Source organism: Theropithecus gelada, chromosome 18 (assembly GCF_003255815.1).
Source record: "Theropithecus gelada isolate Dixy chromosome 18, Tgel_1.0, whole genome shotgun sequence".
Taxonomy (NCBI): domain Eukaryota; kingdom Metazoa; phylum Chordata; class Mammalia; order Primates; family Cercopithecidae; genus Theropithecus; species Theropithecus gelada.
In genome coordinates, this window is record NC_037686.1 from 35,168,064 (window position 1) to 35,179,370 (window position 11,307).

Sequence of the window (11,307 nt, forward strand, 5' to 3'; positions counted from 1 at the left end):
TTTTTTTTTTTTTGAGACGGAGTCTCGCTCTGTCGCCCAGGCTGGAGTGCAGTGGCCGGATCTCAGCTCACTGCAAGCTCCGCCTCCCGGGTTCACGCCATTCTCCGGCCTCAGCCTCCCGAGTAGCTGGACTACAGGCGCCCGCCACCTCGCCCGGCTAGTTTTTTTTTTTGTATTTCTTAATAGAGACGGGGTTTCACCATGTTAGCCAGGATGGTCTGGATCTCCTGACCTCGTGATCCGCCCGTCTCGGCCTCCCAAAGTGCTGGGATTACAGGCTTGAGCCACCGCGCCCGGCCTAACTAGGGATATTAACCACATCCACACTGCTGGGTTTACTGAGATTTAATAAATTAAAATATTTAGTGCATTTTGAAAAGGATCAGGTATATGCAAAACTAAGAAGTGTTCACTTTTATTTTGCCATTCATTGCAGGAAGAAATTGAAAGAATAATAATTTGGACGAAACAAGAAACATTCCTCTTTTGTGAATGCACACAGATGTGTGAACACAAACACGCTTTATTGCTCATTTTAAAGCATATTAAGAGGAACTGTGAACTGGTAAAGTGTCTAAGAACTTCTGATTCATTCAATAAGTAACTACCCAAACACTGACTTTCACATATCCAAGAAATCTTCTGATAAAGGACTTCCGTCATCCACCACCACGACAACTTCTCTAACTATAATAGTTAAAAATCTTTATTCGGTGTTCCATTGTTAAGAACACAAATTATCTACACTATCTCATTTCAGTTCAATTAAAGATTTTTTCCTGGGACTGCAAATCTAATTTTCTCTCTGATTTCCTTTTCAATGCAACATCTCCAGGCAGGCCCCATCCCCCACTGCCCCTTCAGCTTTACATCCTTCACGCATACTTTGACGAGAATCAGGTTTCTATCTGCCCAATACACTTGGCAGTGGCAGGATGCTGAAGTGCTTGGAGTGTATGGGGACTAGAACTATCAATATTCTCATGCTGACGTTGTGGTGCTAGCTGAAGTAGAATTATAGTAGGCAGAAAGGACAGAAATGATGGTCTGGCAGAGTGACTAGCAATGGCACTTAACTGGTCCCTGCTGAGCAACGAGAAGGACGGATGGCACTGTTTGGTCAGGGTCACCAGAAAACTGGTATTTATGAGCAAAGCCCAAGTGATTGAGTTGATATCATTGATGGGCTTTGCAAACAGCCAGAGTCATTGATAAGAGTGCACCTTGCAAGTGTGTGAGCAGTACAGAGGACCACCATCTGTCAGTGTGTACAGTTGCAATCCCACCACACTGCAAACACACATACACACAGAAATAATCAGTCATAGACAGCAGCTTGATCTCCAGTGAGATTTTATGCTGGTTTATGGGAGGCGACATGGCCTATTGGAAAAATTCATGCTCCAGAAAGGAGACTCTAGTCCCAATGCTACAGATGAACAGCTGAACATTGTATGGTAGGTCATTCTAACTTCCTAAGCCATAGTTCTTATTGCTTCCAAAATACCTCCCATACATCTCTATCATTGCCTCACAAGTCAGTTTATACATCTTGTTTGTTACCCTGGTGGGGTAACAGAGCAGAGGCTGTGTCTAACTCTTGGTCATATCTGTGGGCTTTTCACAGGTCGAGGTGCATGTGCATGCATGCATGCTTGTGCGAGCGCGCATACACACACACAAAAACACTTTTTTGTCAATTTCTATTAATTATTCCCAAATGTATATGTTTAAAGAAAATATGCTTCCCTAAGTAAATCAGCACCTAATTTCAAAAATCTGTGTGGTTTATTCAGCACCCTGTTTACTTTCTTTGTTAGCATGATCCCAGGTTTCAATAAATTTCTATAATTACTGGGTTACTTGGTTTTCTCAAGTTGAAAGGAATTGTCACCTTCTCTCTATGTAGTTGAGGCCCCCAGTGGTCTCTGAATAGACAAGAATAAACCAGTCTTTGGTATCTCCACGCTAAAATGTTTAGTCAGAGCTCCTCATGCCACCCACTACCCCATCTAATAAGGGTAGCACTCTCCATTGTTTGTGTAGAAAATTAAAAATATTAAAATATTTTCATATAGATGATTTTGTGTGGTGTTTAAAATACATGTATGAAAATGCAGCTGAAGTTAGAACTCAGGCTCACAGCATCACGTTCTTCAAAAAATAAAAACTTTCAGGTGAGAAAATAAAAATAATGTAAACATCGAACTTAGACATCCATATGTAGGCACATTAGGTTCATCATTTAATATCTATGTGCCTCGGGCCATAGTACGTGTGTGTGTGTGTGTGTGTGTGTGTGTGTGTATACCTCAGTTTTCTCATTTATAAAATGCAGACAGTAATGCTTTCCTCACAAGATCAAGGCAGGGCAAGGGGTATAGGAAGGCAGGGGAATGTGATAGACCATCAGCCATCAGAACACCAAAGTAAATGCGTGAACGTAAGGAGCCTAGCAACATGCGGGCTCATTGAGGGATCATTACATGCTCGTTCATCTCCAGTCATAGATGGGGCAGACATATCATATAGTACTCGTGTAGAGCTGTAGTAACTCTCTTTCTTCAATTTAAAATCTACAGAGCACATATAATCTTGGAAATGTTGTCAATCACAGCCTTTTATCGCTTGAATTCTGTTTTCAATCATCACTTGAGTGAGTAGATACCAATTTACTCTTTTGCTGAGCCTTATTTAGACCTCTTGTCCAGTGCTTCCTGACAGTATTGCAGTGAGTGATGGTCTGCAGTATAACTGAGGTGGTAACAATTAAGGGTGAGAACAGAAGGCACTGGAATCTTAAAATCTTTTTACTTTGCCCTTGTTTATTTTTTTTCTTTTGCCTTCCAGTGCACAGGGTTAGGATAACGCATGGCCATGATGTGACAATTGTTCAGCTTTGTCAGACTCAAAGTTCTGTTAATGAAGTACAACACAGAGGCTCTGGGACATGAATTATGCACTTGGTTGATTGCCTTGATTTAATTCATCAGATAAAGGCTCAACTTCCTACCTGCTTTCCTAATTCACTGAGGTGGAAGGAATTGGTTGTGTGCTGCTTTCTGCTTACTTCAGAAATATTGCTACTGCTTTCTCTTTATAAAATCCTGGTACATGGCTCACGCCTGTAATCCCAGCACTTTGGGAGGCCGAGGCAGGCGGATCACGAGGTCAGAAAATCGAGACTATCCTGGCTAACACGGTGAAACCCCGTCTCTACTAAAAAATACAAAAACTTAGCCGGGCACCGTGGAGGGCGCCTGTAGTCCCAGCTACTCAGGAGGCTGAGGCAGGAGAATGGCGCGAACCCGGGAGGCGGAGCTTGCAGTGAGCCGAGATCCAGCCACTATACTCCAGCCTGGGCCACAGAGCCAGACTTGGCCTCAAATAAATAAATAAATAAATAAAATAAAATAAAATAAAATAAAATAAAATCCTGGTACATGAAACTGAATTTACAGAGGCAACAAATTGCAAATGGCCGTGGGAGAGAATATGTTTATTTTACAAACGAGTTTTTTCTTTACAAAGAATTCACAATAGAAACATTTTAATAAATTCTGAGTTCCGTAATCCTTTTGGTGTTTTCAGTTTATTTGTTTTGGTCAACTTTTTCACAGTTAACTAAGGCATCTATTGAGCAAATCTCAAAAGATATTTTTTCAACTACCCCTTAAAGACACTAAGTTATCAAGATCCTGCCATTAAAAATTGTAAGCCTTCACATCCCTTTGTGCCCCTGTATACACTGTTTTATGTTCAATTCTCTTCCTCGTATCTCCCTATACTTTTCCTCTTCTGTATCAAAAAAATTCTCCTCATCCTTTAAGACACAATTTAAATATCATCTATGCTGTCATATCTTCTCAACTTTCACATCTCTTATAGCCATCCCTTATCCTGAGTTTCCAAAGCTCTTACATTAGAAGCCTAATATAAACTTATTGTTTTGTATTACACGTTACAGCAAAGTTTCCACCATGAAATGGTGCACCCCCAGAGGTCAGGAATCACCTGAAATCACAGTTATGAATAACAACCCCCCCTTCTCAATGACTTGCATAGTGTTTTCGTACATATTTCACACTTGAAGATGTATGTTAAGACAATATTTCACCAAATAATTCTAAGATGTGTCCTAGGGACCAAAGAAGGACATTCAGTTCTCATCTGACATTGGGAACTTTTCTCTAATTTTCCCACACAACCTGATAGAAGAACAGCTTAGATTTAGAAAGCCTGAGTTCATGTCCAGTCCTTACTTTCTGACTTTCCCACTTCCGTTACTCTTAGACAAAATCTTTCGATATTTCTGTGCTCAGATACCTCTCCTACTTGCTTTCTTATTTTATGATCAAATAAGATCATACTACAGAATAAGTAAAATGTTATTTTTACCCCAATTTTATGCAATAATATCTTATTTTGCAAAATATGATCATTATGAATCTTAAATTCTTTAAATCTGAAAACATGATTATTATCGTAAGTGTATGCCTGTATACACATATCTCCTGTACTCCATAAATACATACACATATACCTACTAGGAAATCATAAAAATAAAAAAAGCAATAAAATACATATCTACTAACTTAGCATAAATCCCAAATGCAGGCATTTTCCAAAATACCTGGAAAATAAGATATTATTATTATTGAATAAAATCTATTGAATAATTTGATTCTGAACTTGGAGAACCAGATATGAAGCCAAGGAAGGCAATATTTCATCATGCTCTGACACTGAGGAATAGTCTTGCTGTTTCAAACTACAGTGACAAAGGTCAATATTTAAAACTCGTAAGGATTGTTTAGACTCCATAAAACTTTAAAACTGTAACCATGAGATAATTTTTATTTTTTTTACTTTTTTGAGGGTAGGTGAGTGGATGGGCAGTGGAACAAAATGAGAAGGATAAAAGAACATACTGAACTTTATTGGATAATTGGTCTTTTTTTGCTGTTTTCTTTTGTTTTTAGTTGTAATCACCGTACATATAAGTTTCTATTTTACTGTCATTTATTGTTAGTTCACTGAATGTGTGTATATTTATATGTGTGTTGTTTCTTAAGTAGTTTTCTTTTCATGAATCTTAACTTCATTATTTTTTAAATAAACTTTATTGTGTATATTTAAAGTATACAATATGATGTTGTGGGATAAGTATAGACAGTAAAGTATTTACTCTAGGAAAACAAATTAGCATATCCATCATTTCACACAGCTACATTTTATAGGGGGTGGTAGTAAGAGCAGCTAAAATCTACTAATTTATGCAGCACTATTAACAATAATCAAGATTTGGAAGCAACCTAAGTGTCCATCAACAGAAGAATGAATAAAAGAAACATGGTACATATACACAATGGAATACTATTCAGCTATAAAAAATAATGAGATCCAGTCATTTGCAACGGCATGCATGGAAATGGAGATCATTATGTTAAGTGAAATAAGCCAGACACAGAAGAACAAACTTTGCATGTTCTCATTCATTTGTGGAAGTTAAAAATTAAAGCAATTTAGTTCATGGAGGTAATAGAATGATGGCTACCAGAGGCTGGAAAGGGTAGTAGGAGGAGGGAGTGGAGATGGTTAATGGGTACAAAATTGTGGTTAGATGGAATGAATAAGATATAACATTTGATAGCACAACAGGGTTATTATTGTCACCAATAAATTATTGTACATTTTAAAGTAACAAAAAAAGCATAATGAAAGATTTATAACACAAAGAAATGATGAATGCTTGAGGTGATGGATACCCCATACCCTGATGTGATTATTACACACTGTATGCCTGTATCCAAATATCTCATGTACTCCATAAATATAAATATATAAAATATATACACCTACCATATACAAACAAAAATAAAAAAATAAAATCTACTAATTAGCATATATTCCAAATAAAATATTATTACCTATAGTCCTCATCCTATACATTAGATCTCTATACTTGTTCCTCCTAAACGTCTGCTACTTTGTATACGTATCTGTTACTTTGTATAGTGCAGTTTTGATTCAGCTCACTCTGTGTGAAAATTGGGGAGTGATGGAAAAGCAGCTTCAGTGGTGTCAGAAGGACTGGATTCTGGATCTGACTCTGCCACTGCTGTATAAATGACCTTTGCAGGTCTCTTCGACTCTCAGTGCCTCAGTTTGGCCATGGTCCATATAATTCTTGTGTATCCCTGTTTTCTCTGCAGTTAGTAACACTCTTGGACAATATTACATATAATTTTAATTATAAAAATATAAATTATATATTTATACAGAAGTGTTATGCATAGTGTCCAATTAGGTTAAAGATTAAAGAGGTATAGATGTATAAATCAAAGTGATAGCCTACACGGTTAAGATCTCTTCTAAATATAACATTCGAGACCTAGGAAATGCATTACCAATGGATCTGTTTTCTTCTTAATAGTGAGTGATGCAACTCTGTGTTCTTCTCAGAGCATTAAACATAATGTAGTAGAGTTAGATAAAACATCGCCGAACTCTAAATTATTATCCCCATGACTAGGCACAAGTCATTTTTCTGACTTCTGTTTTTCTCATCTGTGAAATAGAAATACCGACTCTGACTGTGGTTAGGACTGAGTATAAGCATGAAATACATGTAACCCATGCCTGCCATGCAATGGGGGCTTCATAAATGTCTATGTCTTTCATTTTTCGTCTCTATAGTAACTAGTATAGGACTGTGCATAATATGTGCTCAGTAAACTTTATTGATTACTTGTGGTTTAAAATTCCTCACATAAAGTACATTCATTACCTGACATATTTTAAATCTTGTGTGAATTCCTATTTCAGTAAAGTTGCAAATTCTTTAAAAGTTTATATTCAAAAAATATTTTGGTAAAACCTGGGTAAAAACATTTCTCAGGCCAGGCACAATGGCTCATGCCTATGACCCCAGCACTCTGGGGGGCTGAAGTAGCAGCATTGCTTGAGGCCAGAAGTTTGAGACCAGCCTGGGCAACAGAGTGAGAACCCATCTCTACAAAAAGAAAAAAGAATAAATATTAATACACATAGAAAATCTCCAAGATTTTAAAAATTATAGTCACCGTAAATTGAGTTTTTAATCCATGTTTATTAAATTATTTATTAATTAAATTAAATCCAAGTTTGGACTTGACTCTCAGAATTGGAAACAGAAGGCAGCTTGATGTACCTTCTTTAGTTTCTTCAGAAGAGCAGATCTCTTCTGCAAATCTCTTCACACAACCCATGGTAATGGGGTTATACAATCCCTTCATATACCTCTGTTGATCTAAGTCTTCAATATGAAAAGTAGCTTTTAAAACATATTTTAAAGCCATGATCATGCAACTGCACCCCAGCCTAGGCTTAAATGAAAATAAACCATGTATATTTTTAGTTCATTTGAAAGCAAATATTTTAACCTTCAATAGAAGGTTAATATTGAGAATCAGTGCTTGAGTGTTTATATTCTGATGTAATAACATCAGATAAGTCACAGAGGAAAAGTCCAAGGACCGGCTGATTTTATCACTGTGATTTCAAACATTTAGTCATAAGGACAGCATTTTTCAGGTGTGAAACTGTAGTATGAGAAATATTCTCTGGTGTAGTAGCCAAGGTTGCCATTTATATATAATCAATACAACGGAACTGTTTACACCCTTTATCCTTAACTTTCTCTGAGAATGAGCCTGTCATTCCTGTCTTTTCATTTCACTGGAAAAGTTTTGTTCAAGTACTTAATTATGAATTGAATTCTATTGTACAAAGCAAAGATGAGAGCAAGACAGGCCACTCTGTAGGCCATGTGTCACATTGAAAATCCATAGTCATTGGAACAGTAACAATGATCAGTCAGCACAAACAATACTTGGGAGAGATCAAAATAGAAGCCAAAACATCACCACTATAATATCAGCAATATCACAAGAAAAGTACATTGCTGAAGGATGTTCCTGTCCAAAAACTCTTTCTCCAAGTTTCATTACCATGGAATAAAATGAAGTAGGCTAAAAACCAGTCACTCTGTCCCCACATCCCCCAAGCTCCTGGTGAAAAAGCAAATACCTAACCAGCAGACAGAAGCAATACGGAGGCACATTATTGCGACTATTTCAGCATCTCCCTGACCTCAAAAGCTGCTGGTGGCATTTAATGTGGATTGACCTTTTGCTGGTTTTTTTTTTTTTTTTTTTTTTTTTTGATCTGTTTTTCTCTCTTCTTCAGTATTTTATTCTCACATTGCTTATTTCTTTCTTCCTCACTGTATCCGACTGGATTCTTAAAAAGTATAACTTCATTTTATATAGATCATGTTGTCTGTATCCTTCCTCCATCCCTTCCTCTTTCCTTAAATCCTCCTCTATTTTGATTCCTTCCTTCTCAAATCATTACATTTAGAGGAGAAAGCTGTGTAAAAATTCCTCATTTATACACAATTGCAAAGCTTTTCTTTCACAGTTTTGCCTCCCCAGGAGAGATGAATAATTTTTTTCACTCTGATTTGAATTTTGCTACTGACCACATTCAGATGTACCTAGTTCTTTTATCTTTTATGAGAATTCTCTTTTGTAGGGGAGAAGAGGTAGGGGTGCTGAATTTTATGTTTCTTGCTATCTTTAACTTTGCTGTCCACTAAAGTCACAATCTCCTTCCTCTTCCTTCACTGTTCAGTTTTCTTATCCCTTGTGGACCCATCCACCAAAGTTGTCAGCTTTTTGGTTTCTTCTGCCAAAAATGTTGTCTTCAACTTTTAATTTTTTTGTCAACACTAAGACTATTGAATTGTCCATGCTAAGTATAATATTTCTTCTGCCTTTTAGCATTCCCAAAGATATATTCCCAGTGGAGATATTTCATATTTATATAAAAAGCCGTATTTATTTATTTTCTAGTCACAGCCATAGCTCCGAGCTATCTAACATTTGATCAGCCTGAAAAACTACTATGTATCTATTTTTTAAATTTTTTTATATTTGGCCTTTTAGGCTCCTCGAGAATCCCAACAACTGACACTTCTTTATGTACCAAAACAAATTTATTATTCTTCATCTCTATTATCACCTCATCTTTCTCCTTTAATTGACCATGAAGTTTAGTTTGCTCACCCTGCACAGGACTCACAATGGATATCATTCCATAAATCACTGCCACTTCCAAAAACCAACTTTCTTTCTGATATTCAAAGCCCACACACACTATGTCAGACTATAGATGAGGAAAAAGAACCTCCTAATGAAAGAAACAAACACAACAATCAACACTGATCATCCTGAGTATATGTCTGTGTTTGTAACTGTTTAATTGCATTTTCATAGCACTTCTTTCTTTATTTGAAGATTTTTGAGAATAGGAGCACATTTTTCTCATGCCATGACAATTTCATACATATTTTTATTATTAAAAAAGACCTATACACTAAAAGCAAATATCACCCAGCATGAAATCAAAGAAAACAATTATCCTCTTAAAGTTCTGTGGATCATCACTGGCTATCTGCATTCTCTTGACTCATCAGCATAGGTTTAACAGTCCTGACACTTTGGAGCATCCTGCCAGATGCTCAACTGCCACAGTTCACCTCTAACAGCATCAGCAATATCATTCTTGTTTCACTCTATAGAGTTGTCTCTATAGAGGCCCCTCCTTCCCCAGCATTTGGTGTGAAAACTTACCGCTTTTACCAACTCCCCCTGCTCCCAGCATTACCACCTTGTACTCTCTGGACCCGCCTGATGCGCTGCCCGGGGAGCAGCTGGCTTCATTTTCTACCTCCATCTTACCCGAGGGACTGGAGGAAAAAAAGAAGGAGAAAGTCACCCGTGTCAGGTGCTTGCTCGAATATTAAGCAACTCTAAAACTGTGTCAAAGCAAAGGTTTTAGTACGAGGTAAGAACCATCAGCGTCGGGCTGGCTGCTGGTCCTCCGCTCGAGCGGGTCTCATAGCAACCACTTCAATTGCTTCCAATAAAAATCTGGCTTTTGCATCCCCCACCCTTCCTTCCGATCCTTCACTCTTTCACGTCTCCTACAATCTCTCTCTCTCTCTCTCTCTCCCTCTAATTTTTATTTCCTCCCTCATCTGATTCTTTCTGCATTTCCCTTCCTCGCTATCTGTCTCTCTCCTTTCTCTTTCCTGCCTACCTCCTGCACAGTCACAGCTGTTAGTGGCACACACACATTCGACCCCTTTTCAGACTGGGCTGCTAGAATGGAGTGAATCTGAGACCTCACAGGAGTTGCTATGTCTCACAGGATGACTTCTGTAGGTACAAATTCAAAGATACTATTTTCTTTTAAGGATTTCTTCTGCTTATAGTCTTGCATTTTATCACTCTTCTATTGCAGTTTTCATTTTGGGAAAATGGAAAAGCAAAACAAAAACAAAACAGAACAGTAACTCAGGGCTCATCAGGATGGATCTTCAGTGTTATTGAAATAAAGCCGGCTAACAGGAATTGTTCAGCTCACTAGACAGTTGCAGGTTTAACATAGGGAGGTAATTGAATTAGATCATTGTCATGTTTGGACAAGGCTCATGCTTGTTTACATTACATTAAGTTATTAGAAACAATCTAAATCACAAGGACTTTATCAAGCATGAAAGAGATAATTGATAAATATTTTTACTGACAACTATACTAGCATAAAAGATTGTAGAAGAATATTTTTAAATGTCTAAATTATTATTCCCTGTTTGAATTCTTACAAAGCTTTTGCGGTCTTTGTTTTTCTCTAAAGAACTTCTAAACTACAGAGGGTTTAGAATGTTTTCAATAATTCCTAATTATCATAATAAGATCCTGTCTTTCAATCAACATGATGATGTCCAACATGTTTATTGTCTATTTTCTAAAGCTTGAATCCTTACTAGATGCAGACAAGTGTTTGGTGTGCATAGGCTTGTCTTTCTATCTAGATTTTACGCTCCCCTAGGAAAGGAACTGTATTTAATCTATTTCTTGTGATTCTATAGTGTGTGCACTGAGTAGGCACTCGATATATACTTGCTGGTTTGTGGAGAGGCTTCAAATTGTTATAGCCAAGAGCACAGGCTCTTGAGCCAGATTGCCTGTGTTCAAATCTGGGCTTAGCCACTTACCAGCTATATGACCTTGGGAAAATTCCTTCACCTCTCTGTGTCTCAATTTCTTTATCACTGAATAGTTAATTAAAACTCTACTTTATTAACTCATTACGTCAGTTAATATTTATATAGTGTTTAAAATTGTGTCTGACAGGTGATAAGTACCACACAGGTATATGATATGAAGATTATGTTATTATTTTGAATCTGTGCTGTTG

At 37.2% G+C, this 11,307-nt stretch overlaps 1 protein-coding gene across 1 annotated transcript in view; it reads right to left on the bottom strand.

Moving 5' to 3' along the window:
* Positions 1-9,953, bottom strand: part of RIT2 (Ras like without CAAX 2) — a 377,863-nt gene extending 367,910 nt beyond the window's left edge. The window contains exon 1 of the mRNA XM_025365360.1: positions 9,678-9,953. Within this exon, the coding sequence (XP_025221145.1) occupies positions 9,678-9,780 (103 nt within the window). The 5' untranslated portion in view covers positions 9,781-9,953. The remainder of the gene's footprint in view (positions 1-9,677) is intronic.
* Positions 9,954-11,307: the final 1,354 nt, after the last annotated feature.